Source organism: Haliaeetus albicilla, chromosome 13 (genome assembly GCF_947461875.1).
Source record: "Haliaeetus albicilla chromosome 13, bHalAlb1.1, whole genome shotgun sequence".
In the NCBI taxonomy this organism is placed as follows: Eukaryota; Metazoa; Chordata; class Aves; order Accipitriformes; family Accipitridae; genus Haliaeetus; species Haliaeetus albicilla.
Genome location: NC_091495.1, coordinates 24,449,566 through 24,477,138, shown reverse-complemented (window position 1 = coordinate 24,477,138; position 27,573 = coordinate 24,449,566). Strand labels below are relative to the sequence as shown.

The window sequence follows — 27,573 nt, the reverse complement described above, 5'->3', positions numbered from 1 at the left end:
CTGGGAAATGACACATAGACACTTAGCTGCAAAACCGCAGTATTTGGATGTTCAGTCCCTAGCACCTATGTACCTCTAAACTTCCAGTCCTAAGGTCTCAGCCTTTTTGCACGTGACTATCTGAAAAAATAAACCTCACAAAGCCTTATGAAAAGGGTGATGATATTCTGAAAGTGTTAACCTAAATTAATAAGACCTTTGGTGGGCCTTTTTAGTAGATCTTCTAGGTAAATCTGCTAACAGATTTGTTGTCTGGAGAGGCTTTCTGCCAGTCCACTGTATTCTGCCTCACAAGGGATTACAATGGCAAGCCTGAACTTCCGTATTAAGAGAATCAAATTAATTACGGATCATTATATCTTAGTAACACAGTTTGGACTGTTTGATAAACTTTTGATATTGTACTGTTTATTGATAATGCTGAGTTGTTATCCAGTTTCTGTAAGTGCTGGAGTAGAGATTCACAAATAACAGGTGATCACTTTCCCTTAAACCAAACGCATTTACGGGATTGTTAGATCAGTAGTAGCCAGGAACTACATGTCTTTCCAATGTGTCTTTTGAACTCGATCTTCTATTTTTATACTAGATTTTTTTTCACCAGTAATGAACTTAGATAAAACAGTGTATGTTCACTCATATATGTTATCTGTACACTTCTGAATACCTAGGTGGAATTGCAGATCATAGTTTGCATTCCAGCATCCTGGAATGTGATACCAGCCCTTTCTGTGATAATCTTGTAAATGCTGTGATCTTGATTGTCTCAATAAAATTTTCTTCTAAAAGTCACCCAAGAATTTCAGAAGATACTTAAAAAAATTAGTCATTTTTTATTTCTCATTTGGCCAGGTCACACTTAATGGGTGTTGGTTTAGAAGTCCTTGAGAGCATTTTGTTAAATTCCCACCCCCAATTTCATCAGAAAAAAGTCCATGCTAACCCTCATGTCACACTTCTACTTCTCTGTGCCCAGACTCACAGGCTTGCTCTGTCACTAATCCTCCGACTTCAGGGAAACTGTTGGGGGAATACGATGCTGTTCACATGAGTAAAAGCATCACAGCCTGTCTCTTCAAAAGTTATTTTTCCTCTTTAAATCTGACATGTACCTAATTAATCTGGTATTTATAATCTTTAGAGCTGTGTAGTTTACTCCCAGCTACTAGTTGTAGTCCTTCTACTTCAATGATGAACTGCACAGGGGGACTGAAAAAAATTCAGCCAAAACATCCATCGAGTAAAGCTTCGCTTCCCAAAAGAGAAAAACTTGACAAATCTGACGGGCTAGTGCAAAAGCAACATAGAAATCCCTACCAAAAATATGTGGGAGGGAACATGAATTTAAAATAGGACCGCCTAATTCGGCTGCTAAATCAATGTAACGAGCTCTGTAGGTCTGCGTGTGCGGGAGGGAGAAGGAGAGACAGACAGGGAGAGAGGAGCAGAGGGAGGGAGGGAGGGAGGGAGGGAAAAGGGAGGGAGAGCAATGTGCCTTTCACAGAGCTGGGAGCTTGATGGGAATGTTTGATTAGCTCCTCTCTGAAAGAGAAAAGGTGTCCAGGCCTCCCTCTGCTGCCTGCCTTTCCTTCTGCAGAATAATGTTGGCTGGAGTTTGGGGTACAGAAAAACTTGGAAAAAATAGCACTTTCATACTGTGTGGAGAAAAGGAATAAAAAGTTGCACACCTCAAGCAAGGTAATTCTGATGTCATTTCTCTGCTACGTTTATTTATGGGGGAGAGGGTGGAGTTGCTTTTTTGCCTGTTGATAATAGTTAAATATTTTCACTGCTAAGAAACTGTAGGGACATAATTTTTTGTTTAGCATTCCAGTTGTGTGCATAGGATCAAAGACCAAGAAGATGAAGACATAGATGTAGAATGAAACTGTGCTTTAAATTATATATACTTTATTAAGTATTTATAAAAACATTAAACCCCTACTGTTAAAGTGGACACATATACTCGCTGCCTGAACAGCAAGCGCTTAATTATTTGATAAAGAATAGTGTATATTAGTCACACACCAATAGACATATATATGCTAACTGTTCAAATAGTGTATAATAGGCAATGCAACTTGTTCCCTAGGTTTAAAACAGTTTTGCTTTTAAGACTTTTTGTCTCTTTGATCAATAGGAAGGTGTGTGTTGTATCATTAATCAGCACTACCTGACACTGGGGAACACTAATCCCCAAGATACAGAATGGAAAATGGTATTATTCCAGTGATATGTATTTATATGGTGTGAACTCCCTTGCTAGATGATAGATACAGATGTATGAACAGTACAGTAGCCTAGATGCTCTGTAACCTTTTGTGCTGAGTGCTTGTTTTGCTAGTGAGGTTCCAAAAATGAATAGCATTGTCAAGCCTGCCACAGCCATTCAGCTCTCTGCGGAGAGATTAGAGTCTCGATAAGTCTCTTCAAAATGTGATTTCTCTCAGACTAGTATGAACATGAACCAAATGCCCCAAGCGAAGTTTGAACCCCAGTAAATATTTTGTCCCTAGAGTTTATGGGAACTACACCACATTCAGAGCAATAAAAGAATTACAGATTACAGAGGCAGATCCTCCTTGGAGCACATTCTTTTTCCTCTAACCTCTCCAAAATTTAAACAAAACTCCCAAAACCCAGCGAGCACAGATAAAAAGTAGTTTAGATGGCTTCAAAAATACATTTGACTGAGAACAGCAATGGAGTCATATATGTTTGTAGTTTGTATTTTACCACATACAACCTAAAGTTAAAAACACCTTGTATTTGACTACGTTCAAAGAATATCTCTGGGGTTTTTGTATCTGTAGTACCATGTTCTTCAGACTTTATTCAGTTCATCACTTGAATGACAGTCATGGCTGTAAGACTGGCCTCTTTCAGAGATGCACAGAGAACTCAAGCAAAAATAACTGCATTACACACACACATTACTTTTGGAATATTAAATTAGTGTCTTATTTTAAACAGACTTATTTTGCTTGCATATTTTTTCTAATCCTTTGAGTTGCTGGGGTTGTTCTCACTGGGATTACAGAAAAGACTTCCTGTCTTTCTGTTATGCAAGACATAAGAAATATTTTTTTAAAAAAAGAAACCTCGACTGTCCTACCAATAAATCTGAATATTGCTTTGTTTTTCCACCTGTAGTAGGAATGTTATGTTCTTAACTTGCTCACCACTTTATGTAAGACACTTCTTTTCCTAGTAGTATTCTTACACATGACTTACCATTGGCTGGTTGAATCAAGTAGTTTTACTAGCTAAACCAGGTTTCCTCACACTTGGGGTGCAAGAAAGGTACCCCATATGGATTCTCTTCTGTCTAATAAGAATGAGATCCTACCAAAGTCTTTCCTTTAGTGGAGACATTACCAAGGTGTTCCCTCTTCACCCAGCTACTTACTTACTTTCAAAGAAGTAGTAGGAAGTTAATTTTTACACTTCCTGTTGTCACACTTGATTAATTGGCATATTTCTAAAAGGAGACTGCCTGAGCTACAGTGTGAACACAGAAACTGGAAAAACAGACTAATTATTTCACGTGAAACAACAGAATTATTTATTATTTCTGGCCATTGCTTTTTAGAAAACACTGCTAAAAATAAACCTGAATTTTACATAACAGTGGCATCAAAGACTTGACTGTACCTGGTCTGCCTGGAGAATTTTTAACTTTTTCCTTTTCACCTCTGAGCCACAAATAAAGCTCTAGACAGCAAATACTGCCCAGTAGCTTTACATGCTAACCCAAGGCTCGGGACATGCATGTTTAAGTCTCTGTTTTACCAAAAGTCTCCTAAATGATGATAGGTAAGTCATTTGGGGCATCTGGCTGAAACGAGCAATAAAAGTGATAGCTCAGTTTACTATCTGCAGCTACTGTATTCCTCCTCCAATGTAACACGTTGGCTAAACACATAGAAAAAACCGCTGTGGCACTCATAGGCACCAACTCCCTGAACACACAGGGACTGGCATGGGCAGGTGCCGGAGCAGTGAGGTGTGTGTTGGCCCACTGCAATGGGCTGGGGAAGCACCATCTTTCCTGGATGGGTGGTCAAAAGCAATAGTCTAGGATTTCCTGACAGCCCTGGGGGATGTGCTGGCCCCCTGAAGCTTGGAGTCCACCAGGACTCCTCCAGCGTGCTGCAGCAGCAGCTGAGGTTTAAACCTCCCATTCACGGCTCAGCAAGTGGACCCTAAACAGGTAGTATGTCCTTCCTTCTGAATGCCCATCCGTCATACAGGTAGCATTGGTCTGCTTTGGAAAACAGAAACACGAAACAAAAATAAATGAAAACCTAGAGTTTTGGGTTTTTTTTTTAAGGAGAGAAAAATAACAGTCATAGTATGTGTTGTATCTAAAGCCAGGGAGGATGGAGCTACAGCAGTCATAGCTCTGCCCTCCTCACCTTTCTCCTGTGGAGTAGTTTTTAAGGCCGGAGTCAGAGAGCGAAATAGGTGCTTGCACCTACTTAGAGCACTTTGATTCCTCTTTTGAACTTGCCGGGGCACAGGGAGCCCCCTTGTCCCAGCGCTGGCCTGGGGTGCCTGCGCTAGAACTCAGCTGGGCCCTGGGACAATGCAGCCCCTGTTCTGCGCCAGGCTGTCGCACAGAGGCTATAATTATCTCTCTTCTAATGACCAGCCAGGCAAGATAACAGTTTTTATGCTATGTTTAGAAAACAATGTCTTACTACAAATTGATGGTTCATTCGCCTGTAAAAGAGCCTCTCTAACAGCCCTGGAGCAGCTGCCACTCTTTCGCATCCCAGTTCCTTTCTTTGCAGCACATTTCACACTTGGAAAACTTGGGTGAATGCTGTGCAGGCAGCGCAGCCTCCCCCTGCCACAGAAGAGGCTCGGAGAGCCGCAGAAGTGCCCAGAAAGTCTGTAGCCGCTTAGATTGTATCTCTATTAGTAAATTAAACTCCGACTGTCTGGCTCACGACAGCCTGCATCGCCCTCGTGAACTCTCTCAGCCCCCGACCCGAAGGGGCTGCAGGCACTGCTGTCAGCACTACGGAGGGCAGCAGCCAGACTGCCTTTTACTGACTCCTGATAATGCCCTGCGGAAGGCAAACTGCTGCAAAAAGTGGGATGTGAAGGGACTTGCTGCAGATAAAACAGGAGCATGTATTACTGATGAGCTTTTCTTTCAGTGCTGTGGCTCACAGGCAAGTCGGGGGTCTACTGAAATTATGTAGGCTCCTAAGGCATCTATGGGGTAGCTATGCTGGCCAGGTGAGATTGCAGCCTGTGTGGATATATCTGACCCTCGCAAACACCGGGAGGTATCAGAAGTGGGCAGTCCTGACAGCATGGCACTCACGGGTTAGCTGCCTGAGTATTTGCTCTGGGCTCTGCAAACATTTTGCACCAAACTCCGGGCTGGGGCAGCTGCACATTTAGTGGTGTCTAAGGGCTGCTCCCACATCCTCGGCTGGTGCCCTGCCAGCGGAGGAGCAGCGCCCGCTCCCTCTTTCTGCAGCTGGCTCACCCTCACCTCTCTTGCCACCTTCTTGGAGCTGTTATCTCTGCTCTCCTCTGCAGCAGAACGTGGCTGGGTCGCCTTGAGCTGCCTTTCCTATTCAGGCTCATTTTTCAACAAATGAGCCCTGGAAAAAAAACAGAAAATGTTGATCAGAAGGAAAATTTCCCAATGACTTGGAGCCAGCAATATTGCTCATGAAAATGTATTTTAATTAAAAAAAAAAACACCATCTGCAGCTTTTGCTTTTCCTTTTGAAGCAGAGCACCTAAATCTATAGCTCATAGCCCAAACTGGAAACACATTTGCATTCAGAAGACTATTTATAACCACCTCTGCTTCATTCAAATCACCTAGGTTTAAGCAGTTATTAACCTGACAAATCTTACTGTCATGACTGAACTGGCTTTCTAGCACCCATTAAGTCCATCCTACCTTTGCTTTATCTCCAGAGCTTCAGAGTGCATTAAGAGGTCAGCGGCACATTAAGAACACGAACTGTGTCAGTTATCCATAATGTGTCTCATTCTACAGGACATCCCATAGACACAGATATAAAAAATACTTGCAAGATGAACTTGCGTTTTCAAACTGTTTTTCAGCCTGTCACCTTATAAAATAGCTTTGTAAATGTAACACATGTAACACAGCAGCCAAGAGACTCTCAGCCGGCAGCTGGTTTCATATGAAAAAAGGCGCATAATTGCCAAGTGACAGTTTTACATGCGCCAAAATTTCTGGGAAAATTCTGAATGATTTTGTGTAGCTTCATGCAGTCCTTTAATGTCCCCACCAGGATGAGTTGGGGATTTCCAACACCTCCAGGTTTGTACATGAAACAGTGGAAATTTTTACCTCTCTAAAATCACTTATTTACAGGGAAGTTTGGACATGGCCACCTCTGTGCCTCTCGATCTCCCTGCCAGGTTCTTTTAGGGTTTCAGAAGGCTTCATTCTTTTTATTTTCCCCAACTACGTAGTTTACCCTTGCATCTGTAGAACAAGGGTAAGACATAGAGGAAAGCTGGCAGGAGTACTGTGTATCCTGGCCCTGGTCACCTTCAGTGAGTCAGAGTTACGAAAGGGTAACGGTTCCATGACTTCAGAGGCTATTTTCACAGCTGTCAGCCAGCCGAGAAAGATGGGACCCCATCCTGCTCACCTTGGTGGGACCCCATCTTTCTCAACTCTCTTGCAATGCATCTGCAGCACTCCAGCATTTTGTTCTCCTGGGCTTGGTGGAAGAAGTTTTTGGACATGAAGCATATGAAGAAAGAGGGGCTGTTTGGAAATGAGGCTAAGTGGGAAGGAGGGGAGTGTCCAGATGAGGGAGCGGAAAGGTTAGAGAAGTTTAGAGTAGTTGTAATGGAACAATTTGGTACAAATGGGATTGCCTGCAAGGCATCACACAAGTCAGACAAGTCTTCTTTCACCCTGCTTTGTGGACAGTCTTTCCACCAAGCTGCATCTCAAAATAAGTGGTAATTTGGGATGTAAAGTGTCAGGCTTCCATGGTCTACATCTTCTATTCTCAATGGTGAAATCTGTGTGTAGAAAGAAATACGCAAGTTAAGCAATAATTAGATTTGAAGTAGAAGCTTGTATGGTAATCTCCTAAAGCCAAAATTCAGAACAAACTTCCTGAGCATGGAAGTGGATTATGCGATATTGAGGTCTGCAGGCTCAGTTTTGTTTTAAAAACAAAAGACCATAAATTACAAGTTCCTGCTCCCAGTCCATGTGATAAGCTCAGTTTTCCTTTCTGATCATGGGATCTCAGAAGCAGAATCCTGTGATTCATCTCTATGTTGAAACAGCATGTTTTAAAAGCTTCTAATATGCAAAATTAGTAAATCAGTGTCAGCCTGGTCCTGAGACACGTTTCTCAACAATTTCTGGCTGCACATACAGTCACAGTATCTGAGACCAGGCTCTGGGAGCCACTTTCTCTGCCACCATGTTTTCTAGCTTTTCAAGTCCCCTCCAGGGCACTCAGATATTGAGGGATGTAGTTTTGGAAGCATAGTCATCCCTCATGTTGTCTGCATGACCCATATGCTAGAGAGCCCACTCCTGCCAGTTGTCAAGAGCTGCCAACACACATGCCGTAAGGCTGCACAGCTTGGCCCACATTATGTCAGGTCTCTCACCAGCACCTCCACCAACAGCATGTCTTCAGAGACCCAGCACTACCCATAATAGCCTCATTTATAATGTTGGCACCCATGCAAACCCATAGCTCACTTTCATCCCAAAAGCAGCATGGAGTCCTGAGATGTCTTCTGTAGCCATTAAAAAATGGGAACAGTATTCACAGGTCCACAGTTTTCAAATGGCTCCCCACAACAGCCACATCTGGTGAGACACCTCAGCTTGAATGTGTCAGTTGGGTTATGGGTGGGCTGCAGACCAGCACCAGGCGGGAAGGGTACAACTGAAACAGCCTGTAGCAAAGCCAAAGCAGCGATGACCACTAGCTGGGGAGGTCAGCCTGCCGCAGTAACGAGGCATAAGGTTCCATCCTCACTGCAGCCTTTCCCATGAGACCTTGAGGAGCAGGACTTGCCTCTGACCCAGGAGGAGGAGACGGGACAGGCTTCCAAATCCAAAGATCTCTCTGCAGATGACAGCAGAGAAGCATCCAGCTTATCCACAGAAATATTGGTAGACTCTGCCTAAAGACTAGACTAGGCTAAAGACTAGCCTTCGATGTTCTCTGTGAGGAGTATGAGAAAGCGCAGGTCTAGTGAGGAGCCTTAGGAGCCCCTCATGGCTCAGACCAGCAGGACAGGAATGCCACCTCCAGTAGGAGATCCAGATGTGCCTTTTGCACCTGGCTACCACAACAGCTCATGCATATCCTCTGAGCATCCAGGTGGCACCTCTATATCCCATGCCCAAGGAAGGGGGGAGCCTGGGCTCCACCTGTAGGGCGTGGGTAGGGTGGCCACGCACCACATCCTGGGATGTGGGGTCGGGCATCCTGCCCCTCGGCAGCCGACCCTGCAAGGAGTCAAAGGATTTGGAGGTCCCAGCAAAGCAGCACTAGAAGATGACTGAGGGCCATAAGGTGTTTTGGGTTTGTTTCCTGACTTGCCTTTTGTAGCAACCACCTTTCTAGCACAGGTTGGTCTTTTCTAAACTAAATGTATCAGAGAGGTATCAGAGAGCTGGAGGGAAAGGTTCCCAAGCAGGAAAATGCAGCTAGTCAGGAAGAAATAATTTTTTTTGAAAAGTACAAAATATATAAAGGGAAAATATTAAGCAGTGCAAGGAGCATAAGACTATCATTTTTACAGAGAACTATAATGCAAATTGAAACTACTTTCTTAACTTTGTTTCACTGGTTTCCACCACAGAAGCAGTTTTGAGCCTAGCTTTTCAAAATGCTTTCTACAGCTTCCCCAGTGCTTCCTGATTTGCTGAAGATATTTTGTATAAGATGCTTCCTTGATCAAGTTGTCATTACTAGACATTGATGAATTTCACCGCTTACTGCCTTATATCAAACCAGTGCCACATACCAGGGTAGTTCCAGATACTTTTTTTAAATTACATATATTTTCTGAATCCTTATCCAACCAGTCCATGGCTTTGGCATGAGGCATCATTAGTCATACTGACTGCATGAGATACTGAATTGATAAAAGTTTTCTGTGAGATAATACATAAATTTACTAGCATGCTCAAGGATCGGTTTTGCTTTTGACCTAGACATATAACTCACTTTTGTAGTGAAGGGATACATGTAGTTTTAATAAGCAAAGCCTAAACATCCTAAAGTTTTGCTAAATTTCTGCTTCTAAGTTCTACCAAAAAAAAAAAAAAAAGGTGTCAAGTTTTGTTTGAACATGCTACAGAAATTCCAAAAACCATCCCCAGGGTGATGTGCAGTTTCTTCAGTGCCTTTAACACAAATTCTTCACTTTTAGACCAAATATGTACCTTCGGGGGAATTCTGACACACTACAATAATTCTTAGTTTGCAGGCAGTGCAAATAGCATGGTTAGTCAGTGCTCTTTTCATTGTGCATCCAACCTGAGAAACCAAGTATTACACTTTAAAAAGTCATTTTGACTTGTTAAAACCATGTGTTGGAAATAGAAAATGTGCATTTTCTAAAAAGTGAAAGATGTGGCCACAAATCTCAAGCCACAAAGCTAGCACAGCCCTGAGGCACTGCTGAATTGCAGGTCCTTCCCTTTGCCCTTAGTTTCTTGGGGAAATGGCAGTGCCAGGGGTTGATGGTACCTGGCTGGGATCTGACTGATGTTAAGCAGAAGTAGTTAAACTATAAAAAGGAAATAAGTTCTCTGCTATAGTGAGCAAGCTCCAGTGCACAGAGGGAGCATGGGCTTGAGCCTGGGAGCAAGGGGGGCAGATACATGAGCAGACAAGAGCCGTGGTGGGGAGGAGGATGGAGGGAGGGAGTTGTCTGGACAGGGATTCACAGGTTTGAGCTAACAGCGATTCCCAGTGAGCCATAAAAGCTGCACATCAAAATGAAAAAAGTTAATGCATAATACATTAACAGAAACTGGGAAAGTACAGTGTAGACCCTCATAGAAATCATCATCTGGATAGTCCAAATTATATTTTGTCTGTGAGTGGGTGATATATTCTAAATGTACCTCTTCCTTCACTGGAAGGGGCATGTCAGACCAGGATAATTGATGGTTATCTTGCTGAGACAGATGAAAAAGTATAATCATTGCAGTTTTATTTAGGCTCTGAGAAAGGTCCAGCAAGTTAAATCATACTGTAGTTTTAAATAAATTACCTTCTTCTGAAAGAGCTCTGTGAAAAGTACAAAAATCATTCATCACTGTTACTTCAACCTTATATTGGTTTAATTTCAGGGCATTGCATGAACACAAAATGAGTAGTCCAGGGCTGCTTGGGTGTTTTTATTTGGCTCTAAATTGCTGGGTATAGCATCTTTTCATTATACCTACCTGAATGGAGCTATTTTGGACTAAATTCTTCTTGCAAATCTGCATATAAACATTTCTTAAAGCAGCTCTGAAAAAAGGACTCCTGTGCCCAAGGTGCAACTTGGGTAGAATTTAGACTTCTGAATCCACCCATAGCTCACTTCAATGACTTGAGAGTGAATTGACAGGTACCACGTGAGAGGTACTGGCTACCAGCAGTTCCCCTAGCCCTCTCCTGAGTCAGGGACGTCATGGAACAGAGTAGGCACCATTTAAAACATAATGTGGCAGCCACAACAATCAAAGCTTTTGTAATAAGAAGCAAGTGGTGAGAGCCCTTAATCAGGGATAACTGTATCAGGGCTGTCTGTGGCCTCAGAGAGTTTGAACCCGTGTTTCCTTCATCACCAAAGAGGTTCCCCCATCATAAGACTCCAGGGCACAAAAGATTGGGATATCCCCCATTCTCTGTGATGAAGCAGGACCCCTGTGCAACCAGGAATGCCAAATGTGGGGTCAGAAAGAGAGCAAATGAAAAGGGGCCTGACTTGCTGTTTGCCTGGGAGCATAGCAGAGCCAGTCTCTGGCTTTGCTCCTGGAAGAAGCATATGTTTCAGAGTAGCCCACTACTGCATAAAAAGCAGAGTGAGTCCAGGGAGAGGGAAGGTCCTAGGACCCTACGTCCTCTTCCCCATCTGAATGTCCAAACCACAGGGCTGCAGCAAGGCTCCAGGGGCATCTGCACATCTCTTAGCATCCCAGACACACAGTGGTCTAGTTTCAGTAGAGAGGGGAGAATGTGCCCAGGCATCCCTAGTACCCTTGGGGATGGCACCCTCGCTCCCCAAAAAATCTCTTCAATCACTTTGTAGAGGGTCTGCAGGAGGTGAGGCCTCTGCTCTCTCCAGAATCATTTTGAACTCTTGGGGCTTCTCCAAGCAGAGGCCATAACCTCTGACCACCTCTGAGCTAACACTGCTGTGCACGGGTAGCCAGGGTCTTTCAGGCCACGGGGAAACTTTCCATGTTTTGTTTGTTAGGGCCAATAGGCCTACACCCGTTTCAGGCAGTTCACAGACCACCCAGCAGGCTAAACAGCCCAACCTGCCTGTAGTTACGGCACACTGACACCAGCAAGCCAAGCCAGCCAGCTGAACTTTGAGAAACAGGGCCAACAGCTACCCTTGTATAGCAATATGGTGTAAACCAGCACATGTTCAAGAAACGGAGCACTGTCCAAGCCCTCAGCACCCATCTCTGAAGCAAAAGGCCTAAAAGGCCAGGAAAAATGGCAAACACCGTTCCCCTGCTGTCAAAGGGGTCACTGCTGGGAGGGTGGAAGACCACCACTGACTGGGTGTGGGATTCATGTGGCCACAGAAAACAGCTGGCAAATGGTCTGTAGCTACTGCTTAGGTGGTAAAGGAAATTACTCAAAATTAATAGCCCTGATTGTAATCCTAATGCTAGCTGTGTATGTTAATGCAAAGACTCTTTAAGGCAAAAGCACAAGCTGTCCCCAGGCTCAGACACTCATTTAGCAGTGGCTTGGTTGTTCATTTTATTAAACACACAATTACCTAATGTGCAACGTCTGATACTTCTGACGACTCCTGCACTACAAAGGAAAGGCCTGCAGCCATAAAAGCCCGAGTTTCCTTGTCGGCTCTTTCTGAGGCGCTGGATAATTAAGCAGAGTGCATCATGGTGCTCTGAAGCTCAGCACTGCCTCCAGGAAGCATTTTGGGGTTCTCAGGCCTGGTTCCACCTACCTCCAGCTGTCTGGCCAAAATGGATTGCAACCACAGCAGAGGCTCCTCTAAAAGCTGAAGAAGGTTGAAGAATGCATATGGTACAGGAAACCCTGAATTTCTTATTGACACTTCCCTCAAACAGTGTGGGCAATTCATTTCTTTTCTTCTCTTTGATATGATAAAGTGTATGATGTCCTACCTTTGCAGATGGTGCTAGTACAGACATTAGCTTTCTTTTGCTTCAATTATAGCAAGCCCCTTGCAATTTCCTTCATATATGAAAGAAAACAGGTGAGCATTCACTCACCTTTTTTATAGCAGAAGGTGATGAGGTCTGTGATATTTTTTAATTCCTGGATGCATATATTCTATTTCAGACCACTTAAAGAGTAAAGTCCAGCATCCCACGCAAACAAGCTCACCCTTGCAAAATAGTACGTTGGATCTTACCTTTTGTGATCTGGCCTGGGATACCTACAGGGCAATCTGAAATGAAATATAGTTATCAACTCAGCTTTTCTGGCTCAGCAGAACTCATTACCTGCCTTTTTAAAATAAACAGCCACTTAGATTATTTTTTTTTAATGTACAGACTTCAGAGCGACACAGTGCACTGAAGGTACATCATTCCTTCACTCTGACAAGAAAGGGGGTGAAACTAAATCACATGTGACAAGTGTTAGCCATATTACTTACTGTGCACCAAAATGAACAGCTATTGCACTGCCGAGCAAGGTACAATACCACAGGGACAGAATATGAGCATGAAACAAAGAAAGAGTTAAACTATTCTTTTAAAAGAGATGAAAGAAAACAAAAAAGAAATCTAAAATGTTTTATTCTAGAAGATGACGATCAGCTCTTGTTTATCCAAACCAGTTTACTCACACCTACACCAAGCCCACTTGATTTTCCCATAAAGGGCACATATTTAACTCAGCCCACAGTGCTTAGAGATCATGTTGTTAACTCCACGCTACTTGCTCAGATAGCTTTCAAACAAAGTCCACTTCTGTTTTTTTATGGTGCCAGTGCTTCTGCGATATTACAACCCCTTGAGAAGGGGAACAATAACACACACTATTGTGATACAAAGAGAGTACACAAATTCTGCAGCACAGGAGATTACAGGAAATAAACAGCTTACTCCTGCAGAGACAAAGCACATGGCACCAGCAAAGAATTTCAGTTTGCACGTGGAATGGACACCAGTGCCTGACACCAAAAATCAGGACTTAAAACCTACACTTCCATCAGAAAATGTTATAGTTTGCCATACAGTGACAATTTATACAGGTTTAAACCACCTGTTTGTTTGTAGCATGTAGCAGCTCTCTCAGACCTCTATAACAGTCAAGCTGGTAATAAAAGGTCAGTATAAAAATCTTACTTTATATGCAGAAAGAATAGTTTGCTAACTCTGGCTCTTCCCTAACATTCAAGCTTTTTCAAGTATTTGTGGTAGGGAAAAAGTAATCAACATTCTTTCAAATAGAAATTTGATTTTTAAAAGTAAAATAGGATCTGCACTTGGAAACACTAAAGGAGGTGCTTCTCACTACATTTATACTTGACTTAGCTGGGATTTAAGCACATGTTAATGTAATGCATATACTTAACTACTTTCCTGACATAAGGTTAACTTCTGTTATGGCAGTCTGAAGGATACAGATGGGGAAAGGTACTCTGGTAAACAAAGATCCAGCATACAGTTTAGGAGATTTAATACTGAATGGTCACTAGTCGCCAGGACGGACTGGGACTGCAAATGCTGCATTAATAGAAATCTGATAAGGAGAAATCTCAGTAAAACTCATACTCCAGACTAACACAAAGTAGAAACTTTTGGGTTTGTTTCAATGGCATCTATTCATTTGGTAAAGGAACAAAGGAGCAATAGCTTTGTGTTTAATAGCAAAGTATCATTCTTGATCTACACATAAAACATCCCCAAACCTCCCAGTGGATCTACACAGACTAAAAAGCCTGTCGTATGCATTGATTGGAGCCCTGCTTTCCCTTTCCTTCCCAGAGGAACAAAAAAACCCACACTGTTTTATTCCGGGCTGTTGCTCCTTTTACCAGTTTGAAGTAGTGGATGCCATGCTAGTGCACAGTATAGGAGATCTCATAGGGCTTAAATCAGGTGACTCCGTAGGCCCCTAATACAATGAATGCACACAGACTTCCCACAATGGAAAGCTTGGAGGCTCTAAGCCGGACACTTAATGGTTGGCAGTGTAAATCCTCCTGCACTTTCCCCCATGTGACAGCCCAAGGTCTGAAGGCCAGGACCCCCCTTGAGAGTGTTGCCCCCAGAGCTGTGTCACAGGATGTCTATGCATTTTTCCTGGCATGCCAGTGCCTAATGTAGAAATGAATATAGTGGCAGAAATAAGTTTCTTTACTATTATAATTTATTTCCATCAGGATACTAGTATAAACTGCACCAGCAAAAGTACAGAGCCCACCACAAGATGCTTTTATGTGTAGCTATGACAAGAAATCTGTTAAGTAAATCTAACAGCCTTGTCTAAATGCTTCTGTTAACTTTCTTATTGATAAAATATCTGTTACTGCAGGCTAAGGGGTCTGCTGAACTCATTTGCCCCTGAGATGCTTTACAGATGAACACCTTTTAGATTTCTTGGCCTCTTTCTGCAGGAAATTCGTAATATATTAGGAAAAAAAGCCCAATTTCTGTTGCCTTGAAAAGCAATGCCACCAGCAGAGTAGGTGGAAATTGCAATTGCAGCCAAGCCTGGGGTAGTGCCACCCAAGAGGACTGGGATGGCTTCTGGGGCAGCTGGCCTGGGGGACAGCAGGGCCTTCAGAAAGCATTGAGAAGTCTTGCACAGCACTGGTGGTACAGGTGATTATACATTTTGTAAGACAGGAAAAGTTAAGTAGTATTGGACTCTCTCCACAAAGTGCACAGCAGCCCACCCATGAAGCTAGCTTTTACATGGATCCTTTACCATCTCAGACCTTTTCTACTCTAATTAAACTAGAGATGAAAATACCTCAGCACAGAGCCAAATACTGTCAGGACAAATTCTCACAGCTCTCTTTGACTTTAAATATGCCACTGCTGAATATATTCGCTGCAGATTTTGGGAATGCTCTTATTAAGATGCCTTTTCTGAAACCTAAGTCAGTGCCACCATAGTCTTTAATGGTGCACAGTGGTTCTGCAAATGACTTGCAACTCTTATTCTGCCTCTTTCTTTTTCTGGGATTGACCTGAAGTGAGAACTCATTGCAGCAGGGCAATTTTTTGATACCTCTGACATGGTGATGGTTTGAGACATATAACTGAAAAGGATCTGAGCTAAGTTCCTCTGAATTCTCTTCTACAGCTTGTTACTATTTCCTTTAGCAGCTTCATGATGGAAATGCACTGCAGTAAACGCTTAAAATTTATTTTTCTTCCAGGAGATGGGCAAGGTTTTTTTCACAGAAACTAACAGTGACAGCAGAATATTACCACATAATTGCTCTTGCTGCTATGGCTTGTACAGTCTGGGGTCACCCCAACTGCACTGTCTATCATTTTGCAGAAAGACACAGTCACTGTGTTGAGCCACTTTCCACACCCCCAGGATTCAGTTTGGTGTCTTCTGAGCAACCTCTGTTGCTTTCAGTTTTAGCAGCCTAGCAGGAGGACTGTTTTAGGAAAGACATAGTACTATTAGAAATTGATACTGTTAGTATGTTCTGGCATTTGAAGTTCTCTGACCGTAGCACAGAAGCAAAAATCAGAGGTGCAGCTGGCCCATGTAAAAGGGGTTATAAATTATATAGGCCTAGAACTGGCTGAACTCAGTTTAGTCTAGCATACTATTTTAGGCATCGTCACTCAAGAAGCATGTGGTTTGCTTGAAAAAGAAGAGCAATTAAAATAAAAAATGTGGAAACATTGTATATGAAGACAGATTGCCGATTTTTTTCTCTGTCTCCTGTATCTGCCTTGTCAGTCTAAATTTCTTTCTGTGGCCGCCAAAGCCCTGTTTCTGAATACACGAATTGCTATGTGAAATCTGCCACTGCCATTTTTCCAGGAGGCAGATATCTTGCTTTTCCTGATCATTTGCAGCTTTAACATTCCATGTATTTTCTTCCTTGATAGGAAGCTAATTTTTATTTTAGTATGAATCTTTCCATTTGTAAGCATGTAATCAGTTTCTTTGAAGACCAAGTTTATTTTGATCCTTGAGTTTTTCCTGTACAACACACAAATATTTTCTCCCTCTCAGACTTTTTACTCTGATATTTGTCAAGCATCTTGTAGTATTTTAGTGACTGAGATTAATTATGAGCGCCCAACCCAGGATTCCCTCAACAATCACCAAGTAACTGCAAAAGCAGCACAGAAGGTGATGCTCAGGAGGAGCTGAGACGGGTTATCTCTGATAAATTTGTGTTCTTGCAGCCTGGCCAAGAGCTTCAGGGATGGCAGGGGTAAGGAACTACATATGCAGACCTAGAAAAAAACATCGTTCAGCTGCTCTGACAGAGTGCTCTTAATCTCAGGTGCTTGCGCATGCATACACACACACCCTCAGTAATTTGGCTCACAAATGATGGCACAACTGCAAGATACCTTACGTAACGTCCTTCAGGAGTGAACGGACTTATGTTCCCCATATCTTTATGAGATTACATGGTGTGGTTTGATGTGCAGACAACACAATTCTGTGATTGTGTCTTAGAAGAGTAGTGAATGAACTTGAATAGCTGTCAGAGCATGCCTGTACCCATCGTGCCCTGTCCTGCCACTGGCTTCAGAAATAAGTATGTGGAGTGAAATCTTGGTTTCCTGAGGCAAAAGGCAAATCTTCGACAGAAGTAAAAAATTAGTCCATGGGAATACCACAGCCCAAACACCATCTCCTCTGTGGACATCAGCTGCTCTACAAAGCATGAGAAGAGGACACAGCATGTGAGGACTGTAAAAGGTTGAAGAAGAGTGCACAGTCCCTCTTCCCCCACCCCTCCAGTGTCATCTGCGATACTTCCAAATGCAGCCTGATGTACTCTTCTTTTCCTTTTCAGTGCTCCTTAGTGACACATCCAGATTTTGCTTTACTCGCCATGAAGGCCACAGTCATTGCAACCTTCTTTGGTAAGTACAGCTGATGTGCTGCAGTTAGTTAGTAGTTTGTGGGTTTGTACTCTCCTGTCCTGGCTGACCAGTGGCTGCTGGTTTCTTCTCTTCCCTTTGGACTCCATGGCTGATGAAGCTCTCAATGGCAGGTGGAGTAAACCTTGGCACAGCTTTTCAGAAACAGGCTACCCAAACCCGCAGAGATCTCGAAGTACATGACCAGCTGCATGCAGTCCATATCAGAGGGCACAACGGGGCCTGAAAAATGTCTGTAATGTAAAGATTCCCTCCAAAGAAAAAGCAGCTGTTTCTTACATGGGAGCATCCCTTCCCAATTCTCTGTGTTCTTGCTCTCTCCATGAACAAGAAGGTGCCAAAGGACAAAGGCTATAAATGTGTCTTATTTTCTTTCCCCTGCCAGTCAGACAGGATCTTGCTTTTTGGAAACACATAGAGACTCCAGAATTTGCAATTCATCTTACATGAACACTCCAGTTGATCAAGCATGATTTCTTAGTGTACTTTACTTACATGACTCCCTTTGGTGGAGATCCAGCCACCACATAGCCTAATGGTGCTGTATGACTTTAATTGTGATATTCCCAGGCAATATTCCCTCTAGCTGGGATCCTCAAGTCTGGCAGGATAGCCATTCAAATAGCTCAAATTCATAGTTATCTATGTAGTTCTTCTATCTTTACTAAGAGACCAAATTACTTTCTCCAGATTAAATTATGCCCTAACATTGCATGTCATGTAATTGGGACTTTGCACTTTATTTTCCACTGGTTCGCTCCTTTTTTTTCTAACTACAGTTTTGTTTTGGTTACACAACTGCACCAGTGACAAAAGGCCCCATACTGCATCTGTACACTGTCACTGATTTTTCTTTTGAAAAACTTCTAGGAGTGATTAAGTCTGCAAATTCACTGCAGCCACTCTAGGGGGAGAAGAACATAAAAAAAAGAACTAAGACTGCTGTTGCATATTCTAGTAAGATTAACTTAACAAACGATGAGAGGATCAGCCAGCACATCATAGATACTTTCAATTCCCTCTGAAAGCTCAGAAAAGGGAAAGGTGAATAGGAAAGTCAAGATATTTGTAATTAAATTATTAATTACCCATAATACAGTGCTTACAAAATCAGCACAGAGAATGAAGAGGTTTTGTATGTCATGCACTTAGCAAGTAAACTTAACAAGGTAAGCTACATTCATATATTGTGATGTATGTTTTAACATAACAGTGTATGTCTCTTTCACTATTACACTTTTCAAATCATAATTCTACTTACCGAAGAAATCAGTGCCCTTGCTGGGACAGGATACTGGGACATGCCACACTAGAACTGAGAATATTCCCATTTTATTTTTTCAACCTGTTGATTCAAATTTGCAAAATCTCATGCACAGGAGCTTGTGGTGACTGATGTTGACAGTCCCCCTTTTTCCTGATACTATGTTTTCTTTGTTTTAGGTGTGTCTCTTCTATGTACATATGCAGCTAAGGAAACCACAAAGAAGATGAAAAAGGCTAAGCTATGTAAGTGGTCCCAGTAGTATTCTTGGCTGCTTTACAGCAGGCACGTCTGATGCATTAAAAAACTGCAAAGTGAGGTTATATTCTGGTAACTCTTCACAATTTTCTGCAGAGCCAATGGGAACATATGCTAACTAACATTCTTTTATTGAAATCAAATTACTAAGTAACTTGTGCTACTGAACATGTGTAAAGGGGAAATTGTGTACTTCACTACTAAAATGTATCTTCATAGGTCATTAGGTACCACACAAGGATCTAAGCAAGCACTAAGGTTTCCAAAGAGAGAGACATAATTGTGTGCAATGGACTTGCTGTAACACCAAGCACATGTAGCTGATTAGCATGAGACAAGTGGTGCATGTCCTATGCACTACGATGTATAAATTTCAGTTATACTGCTGTAAGAGCATTTCTGTCCACAGATTATTTTGCTGATTTAGTTGACAAACAAGCCTGCTGTGACATTGTGAAGTCACACTTAAACCCCTTGTTCAAAGTAAATTGCACCCAGCAAATAGTTTTAAAAATTAAGGACAAGATAACGGGCTGTGGCTGCAGCCTGGTGTTATAGAATGCACGGAGCTCCATGAGCACCGTAGGAGTCTTGGGAAGCATCCTGCCTCATGTGTGCACAGCCCTTCCTGGTCCTGATTCGCAGCCACCTCTTCCCCTATCCCCTCCTTCCCACGTTAGCCACAGCCTGGGTGACTACACTTCTTTCTCTCTCCCGCAAAGTGTCATAAGGGATATTTCCTTCAGAGAAGCAAACATTGAAGGTCAGAAATATCCTCAGGCTTCTTTATTCCATCCTTAGTTACAGCCACATCCCTCGGTATAGAGGTTATAATGTGTTATATTGTAGATGCAGAACACATAGACATGTCTTGTATCCCAAAATCATTGATATGAAGGCATAAGAGGAGGGCATCCCTGTCACTCACTCATTATTTCATGACAAGGTCACTCAGCTATGAAAACATTCAATCTGACTTTACCAAGATTTTGCACTCACAGATGTACCCCAGATCGATTGTGATGTCAAGGCGGGGAAGATAATCAATCCAGAATTCATTGCAAAATGCCCTCCTGGATGTCAAGATGTAAAATACCGTGTTTATGGCACAGACATCTATGCTTCCTTTTCCAGTGTGTGCAGTGCTGCAATTCACAGGTGAGTGAGTTTATATGAGCAAGGCACTCAGACAAAACCGTCATTTCAGTGCAGGAAACTCTCGGCTTTTCAAACTCTTTAAAGTTCCCACTGCCTTGTAAGTTTGATTGCAGGCTGCTGTTCTAGTAGAAAACCTGCAAGAAAGACCATGTGTGATGCAATGGATCCAATCTTATAAAGTGCTGTCAATCTTGTATTCTGATTGAAATCAGTCATGTTTGAACATGTTCCTCAACCTTTGGAGAAGTGTCCTGAGATTTGCAGTTCTCTCATGCATGCATAGCAAATTACTGTTGTACTATTATTATTCACGCGGAAGATAGGGATGGAGCTGCTGCTGCTAATAAAGCTTCAGAAAAAAATAGGCATATCACCAGTGATGAATACATATAACTCTCATACTTCTGGGATTGGTTTTGGTTCTCCAGATTTGAATTTAACTGTCCTTGACATCAAAGGCTGAGTAATGTGCTTTCCTGCCACAGAAAAGGACACTAGACAAGGAAATGTATATGACAAATTTTATAGCACAAATTTTGCTGAGTTTTATTAGCCATGTGAAAATGTGCATAAAATTTTAATGAAGAATAACTTCACAACCAACCCTGTAATTGTAGGCAGGATGCAGAGGCAGGATCCATTCAGCTGAAAATGCAGTAAGAACTTATAAAACCTGATTGATAGCGTGGCTTCATTTGGAGTTATTCGAGCTATTGCAGTGCTTCCAGTTCTGTGAAATAGCTGGGATCTTGAGTAAATGGAATAGTTAAGGCTTTGGGACATTACACCCCACCTCTGCACTGCGCAGTGCACAGGCCAGCGTGCCTGTGGGCGTAGGGCTGCCACCTCCTGGCTGCAGCTCTTTCTGCTCAGCCCCTTGCTGGGGAGATGACTGCCAGGTGACTGGACTTCAAACGACAAATTCTTCCTTCAGATACTAGTGCACAGTGGAAATTGTTTGTCCCTGCACACAGAGCTTGTTTCAAAGGGAAGTTACAAAATACTGATAGTGACTGCAATTTCCCCTGTAGTTTGAATGCTGGCTGCCTGTATTCTTGCAGTGAGGGTTTCAGTTTTCCTTGTTTGCCAGCTGGATTTGGCTTTGTTAGCTTATATGTTGCATTTCCAAAGACAGCGAATTTCCTTTCCTTGCAGTTATTTTACCAGCAGCTTCTTGCAGTCATCAGAGAAAGCTACAGCTCTAACATCTTCTTCACTATTGTTTGCTGCCCACTACTTATTTTCCTGCAGTGTCATTACTGTCATTACTGCCCTACCACCCTCTAGAGTCGCAGTTGCTTCCTGCGACTGCTTTCCTAATGATGTCACAGCAGGTTGCATACACTGAAGGTTTTCTGTTTGTCTTGAGACACATTACATCATATGTCAAACACCATTTAATGTGCACTGCACATGGAGCCTGCCAGGTTTTCTACAGCTTCCAGCAACATTGTGTTCGGTTTACTCAAGGCTGAGGTCAGAACCAAGCTTAGCTTTTTGCAGATAACACATACTGGAACTCAAAGAAAACAATTTCTTTACAAAAGAAAAAGTTAAGCGAGTGGGAGGTTTGCCTCAAATTTGTATTTCTGGCAGATGGGTGGCCCGAAAACTCCTCTGAGTACCTCTCCCTGCATCTTCAGTTACTCAGTCAAGCTTGCAGGAATTTTAACAAAGGCAGTAGCTTGTTCTGGTGTGCAACTAGGTCAGTCTTAAACACAGGACCAGTATATCGGTGGGAAGAGCAAACAGATCCTGACAGCACTTTGTAACAAACTGCTCTTTCTCAATGTGGAAGAAGCACAAGTATTTCATAGCAGCAGACATAGTAGTAGCATCACAGCTCCAATGTAGCCCCTGGTTTAAAAGTAAAAGTGAATGCTTCATACCTCTTGCATTGTTGAACAGTTTCTAAGTTTTGGGCGGGAATTTCCACCTTCAGACACCATGTTTCCCCTTGCAGTGGTATAATTGACAACACAGGTGGGAAGATCCTCGTCCAGAAAGTCGCCGGCCACTCCGGTTACCGCGGGAGCTTCTCCAACGGGGTCCGGTCCCTGTCACTGCCACGCTGGAGGGAGTCCTTCCTCGTGTCAGGTACCGTGGTGAGCGCTGGAGCTGCCTGCCCTCCCCGGCTGCTCCCCACTGCCCGACCAGGCGGGCAGCAACAGGCGGAGGGGGAGCAACCTTCTCATTTTAGACACCTGTTTAGTCACCACAGGCCCATCCCACCTAGCTTTAGCATGAATAATACACTTGAGACAGTTTTTATTCTGGGCTTCCTGTATTGCCCACAGAGACGTACACTCCACCAGCGGTGTGCTCCGTTTAGCCCAGTGTGGGTCTGAGCCCACTGCCAGAGGAGACAGGCAGTCTGGACTGACTCTCTGAGGGCACATTAAGTCCTCCTACAACGTACGAAATCCGAGCCTCAGTGCTGATGGGGAGGTCTTCCTATTGCACTTGCCCTCCACCCTGTAAGTAGTGCTGCTAAGGGAACTTGAAGCATCCTCAGCCCATACCTGAGTTCGCATCTTCTGAAGTAACTTCTGACTTCTGTCATCCCATCTCAAGCCACATATAGCCATACTGTGTTTATGCAAACCCTATATTAAGCAATTCTATTGGTGCATCCCAAGTATGTTATGAATTGTCCCCACCTCTGTTAACCAAACTGTTTTGATATCTACCCAGTGCAGGGAAATCCATCTTAATTTACGGCTCATTCCTTTTTTTTCGCATAGTATATACAGCAGCTCACTTGCATTCACTGACAAAATTCACAGATTTTTTTTTCTTTTTTGTAAATTAGATCCCCTTCACACCAGCTTTAGATTATTTAAGCCCACTTGCACTCATTCTATCTATGTGAAAGGAGGGTCTAATTTACATTGCTTTACATACAATTTCTAAATCTAACTTCTTGCTGCATCCATACAGTGGGTCAGCTCTTGCTGGTCTGCACTTTTGGAGGTTTAAGATAGGTATGACCAATTGATATTGGTTAACTACATCATTCCTGGAAAAAATCAACAGCCGAAGGATCTGAACAGCCACTGAAAATAAAGAAATGTTCTTTTCATGTGAAAGTTTGTGCGCAACAAAGGAGGCCTCACAAACTGACCAAAATGAACTGTCATCTGGAGGTTTGCATTAATACATGTGGATGCACTTTTTGCAGCATTCTGCCATGGGTACACTACATTATGAGAAGGATTTATTTTGGATGAGTAGGAATTTCCTGGAGTCGCTGAATTGCTACTTGTACTTGTTGCTGCTGTTTTTTCCCCAGCAAACAGCACATTGTAATTCCGGTACATAAATGGGAAATAAGATGGTTTTTTTTACCTCAGCAGCTGCCCAGTTTTTATCCCATAAAACTGTAGGAATTTTTGATTTATAGTAACAAATCTTTATTCTTAATTAATGAGACACTATAAAAGAAGATACAAGAGAAAGTTACAAGTTACATGTAAGAGGAGATGATGAGAAATCTGGGTATGTGTAGGCATGATAAGATTTGTCCCTCATGCACTTAATTTTATGCGTGCTGAGTGCTCTCACTGATGTCAGTGGAACTACTCAGTCTATAAACTAGCTCAAGAATAAATCTAACATAATATATCCTATAACATATATTATATCATATTACTTATATTAAAAGGAAGAAAACTCTCCACTATACCTACGGAAAATGTGGGAATTTTAGCATTTTAGAGAGAAGTTCAGAAGACTAAAATCCCAGGAAGGCTGTGCTATTCATCTCAGCAGCCTGAGGCTGAGTGCAGACAGATCTCACTCTGACAAAGAGATGAGTTGGGTTTGGTTTTTTTTTACAATTATGACTCCTAAAAAGACAGAGCTGCATAAAGCATTCCCCAATAAAAATACAAAAAGTCACCTAAGGGATTAATTTCAGAACAGCTTTAGAGCTTAAACTGAGTGCCCTATTCTCCAGCTGAATTCCCTTTCAGCAGACCAGACCCGTATGTGATACTGTACCCTGGAAATGTGCCAACAGTTTATTCCCAGTTAGGATATTGTCACCAAGAGTTTGTGATGTTTAAACTGTGAATGAGCATCCGCACAAAAGAGCACAGAAGAGGAATCCTCGGGGGACCCAGGCGATGAAGTGGTGTGATTTAGGGGCAGTGGGGAAGGAGGTCTGTCCTCTGGGATTAAAGCAGCCAGCACACCAGGAGGTATGCAAATGCACTGGTATTCACTTTCAAGCACTGAAATGCCTTGGCACGCACTTGAATGACTCCATTCAGTTTAGTGGGAGTTTTGCAGCTAATGGGTTAAGAAAGTAGAGTCCTAAACCTCTGGGTTTGCTAGGGTGAGGAGCCACCACCCCATAGCTTGTACTTCAATGGCCAGAAGTTGAGGTTTTCTGCCCACATGTAACCCCATTTTTAAGTACATTAAGCAAACTCCAACCTAGATGTAACTTTTTCCGGACAGTGAAAAAGACTTGCTACCACTGCTCCAGAGAGCAGGGCCACATTCAGGTCTGGCCTCAGACCTACCTCTTGGTCACATATGGGATGCAAGTTGCTGTTGATCAAAAACGCCAGACTCCAGGAGCAGCCAGCCTCCCCATGCTAGCCAGTTTATTTGCGCAGCAGTGGGCTTCAGGTTTGCATTAGAAATCAGATTAGCACAGAAATATTCTAAATTAAGATCAGAGTATTATGCTATTACTGCATCCATGTACCAACCACTCATACCTGACAACTTTGCCTCTGTTGTGGATGAAGAAATGCATCTAGAAATCATCTGCAATCCTATAAGCCTTCCATCTTTCTACTAAATTGGCAGAAGAGCTCCCTACTCCTGCTTCGCTCCTGATCCCAGTTTTAGCTTAGGGGGAAGTAGATATGAAGACCTGCTGCCCTTCACTTAGGCCAGCTTCTGTGAGAGACCCAAGGGCAAGAAGGAAGCTCTTTCCAGCTTGTCCTTGCATGCTGACTTGCCAGCTCTGGTCTTTGGCAGATCTGTGTTGACTTTAGTGGAGCTGCTCTCAGTTTATACGACTGTAAATGAGAAATGGAATAGCTCCTTACATCATTCATTGCCTCATTAGTAACTCAAACTAACTTCTTCATCTAGGTCTTTTTAATGACATCTGAAATTTCAGAGAGGAGTAAAACAAAGGAGACATAGACATGAAAAGGGACAAAGGACAGTGCCTCTCCAGCTCCATGGCCATCCCTGCACATAGAGGACCAGTTCCTCTTGCATATACCCTTCTTTGTAGGCCATCATGGGGGAAACAGCCTTCAGTTCCCAGGAGTGGCTTAATCTGTAGCAGCTAATTCTGTTCAGTGCTGTTGGTCTCTGGATTAGTCACCCAGGATGACATGCTCACAGTGCCATATAGACCTTCTTAAAGAATCCACTGAGGGAATAAAGGAAAGCAAACCTAGCAGCACCATCAAGACTCAGGTTTTGCAGGAGGTGGAGGTAGGTCTCACCTGAGGTGGTCCAGGTGCATGACACAGCACAGCATCTTGTAGAAACAATCACCAGGGTCTGGAAGTCCTACATCCACTAACTCCTACGGGCCAGAGCAGTCTTTCCTATACTGGGCTTCTCTGCAACACTTTCCATTCAGTGATACATGGGAATATAAAAACTGCCCCAAGAATTGGAATTGCATGGCCACATATACCAATAGAGATGGTATCTGCTGCTGCACTAAAAAGACTTGTGGTTTAAAGCTTAACTGGGAAATGTACCTCATTGTTTTAAGACAGGACCCTCATTTTAGATCTAAATATAGGTACCATATGTTCCCACACACAAGCACAGCCTTCTTTCAGTGTTATTACTGAAAAAGACTGTTGCCGGAAATGGCATCTTGCAAAAGTGAGGTCAGAGAAGAATGCTGTGTGCATGACAAAATGAATCCCACATCAAACATGCTTTCTAAGTCAACTGCATAGTCAGGCACTGGAAAAGGCTGCCTAGGGAAGCTGTGGGTTTAAGTACAGGTTATACAGATGTCCTTCAGGAACAGTCCCCTTATGCTTAACACCATCTGAGAGCAAAGGAATGAACTAACTGACCTCTTCAAATCCTTCCCAGGACTGTGTTTTCATGCCTTCCAACTTTTTTTTTTTTTTTATGATGCTGGATTTAGGCATTGGTATTTTTAGTGGTACGGTTTTGAGATTTCTGCCATCAGATGAAAGAAATCTTTAAGAAAATGAGTTGGGCAGTAAAGAAGTGGGGCCTGATTCTCAACACATATGTTAGATGAGAATTTTATTGCAAGAAAATTTAGAATATTTTGTGATGTTTTCTGATGGGGGTTTTTTGTTGATTTTTTTTTTTTTTTTAGAGGGCAAGCCAAGAAAAGGTGTGACATATCCATCAACTCTTGAATATTCTTCTTCAAAAAGCACAGCTGTTAAATCAGGCAAGTAATTGTGATTGACTTTCCCTTACATCCATTCACAACTATCTGTTGTGGCTTCTTAGTTGTGTAATACAAAGATATAATTATTCAGAGTCAGAAGTTCATGCATCCCTTAGTATCTCATCCAAATCCCTCATGGTATTTTTTTATGTTAAGCATATGGAAATTATCCCAGACAATTTCTATTTTTTGGTTGTACCATGTTTCACAGACTTCTGTTTCTAAGTAGTTTCCCCCTTGCTTTAAATCCCCCTTGCTTTGTTAGTGAGCGTGATGTACTGATTGATTATATGAAAGTATTTGAGGTTATAGATGTTGACATTCTCCTATTGTTATTCATGTTATCTTTTGGGATATTCAGTGTTGAGAGTATAATAATAAACAGTAATATAATACTAATGACACAGATGGCAATGCACAGCAGCTTTATCTAAGGATGATACAATAAGGAACTGCTCTGTAAGACTCAACTCAGTTTACATAATTTAGTTGTGTTCAGAGATCTTTGATCAAGTCTCACACCAGGTGGTAGTTGATATTCAAGTCTGTCACTGAAATGACACTTGTTTATACCCCCTGTAACAACTGTGTAATGTTCAGACTCTTTCTTGGGGGTGTGAACTAAAACAAAATTAATGGCTCATACTATTACACACTTCCTTAACATGTCTCTTTTGCTGACTGCTGAGCCTAAGCCTTCCTGAGCTTATCCACTGTGAGCTGTGGTATAACAAAATGTGCTGCATCTTCTTTATGAACTCAAATGCCTGTCAGTGGGTGCATCCATCCAAGGCCACACAGGAGTTACTTGGAGTCCTGCTCTTCTCCTGTACATTACTGTTTGGTCCTTGGAAGCAAAGTGCAGAGCTCTTTCCTCATCTTTAGGCTTTTATTTGCACAAAGGCAAATTTAAATCTGAAAGCTGTAGCTGTTCAGACTGAAAATGCATCACTCAGAGCCATGCCTTTAGTTTCCCATACCTTTGCATTTACAATCAAATAGGTACAGATTTGTATATATCTTGAGCAGGTATGCAGAAATTACTGACTAAATATTATGCACTGCTAGAAGGGAGGCAATACCTTAGAAATCTTGGCTTTTTCTAAGAAACATTTACTAAAACTACATCTCATCATTCCC

General features: G+C 42.5%; 1 protein-coding gene and 1 long non-coding RNA gene across 11 annotated transcripts in view; one reads left to right on the top strand and one right to left on the bottom strand.

Annotated features, from left to right (window-relative positions):
- Positions 1-1,399: 1,399 nt before the first annotated feature.
- The window catches only part of VIT (vitrin), a 56,710-nt gene continuing 30,536 nt past the window's right edge, over positions 1,400-27,573 (top strand). For 3 of the 10 annotated variants that reach the window (XM_069800530.1, XM_069800529.1, XM_069800522.1), the window contains exons 1-6: positions 1,402-1,698; positions 17,242-17,311; positions 18,773-18,838; positions 19,838-20,009; positions 21,973-22,106; positions 26,356-26,433. In XM_069800530.1, the coding sequence (XP_069656631.1) occupies positions 17,281-17,311; positions 18,773-18,838; positions 19,838-20,009; positions 21,973-22,106; positions 26,356-26,433 (481 nt within the window). In that variant the 5' untranslated portion in view covers positions 1,402-1,698; positions 17,242-17,280. Of the gene's footprint in view, positions 1,699-17,241; positions 17,312-18,772; positions 18,839-19,837; positions 20,010-21,972; positions 22,107-26,355; positions 26,434-27,573 lie in introns of all 10 variants that reach the window. The other 7 variants (XM_069800528.1, XM_069800527.1, XM_069800525.1 and 4 more) reach the window with 6 other exon arrangements.
- On the bottom strand, positions 1,742-8,005 carry LOC138688837 (uncharacterized). Its single transcript, XR_011327642.1, has 3 exons — positions 7,742-8,005; positions 6,660-7,041; positions 1,742-5,624 (listed from the first exon to the last, which is right to left on the bottom strand). It is a non-coding gene; the product is annotated as an uncharacterized lncRNA (long non-coding RNA).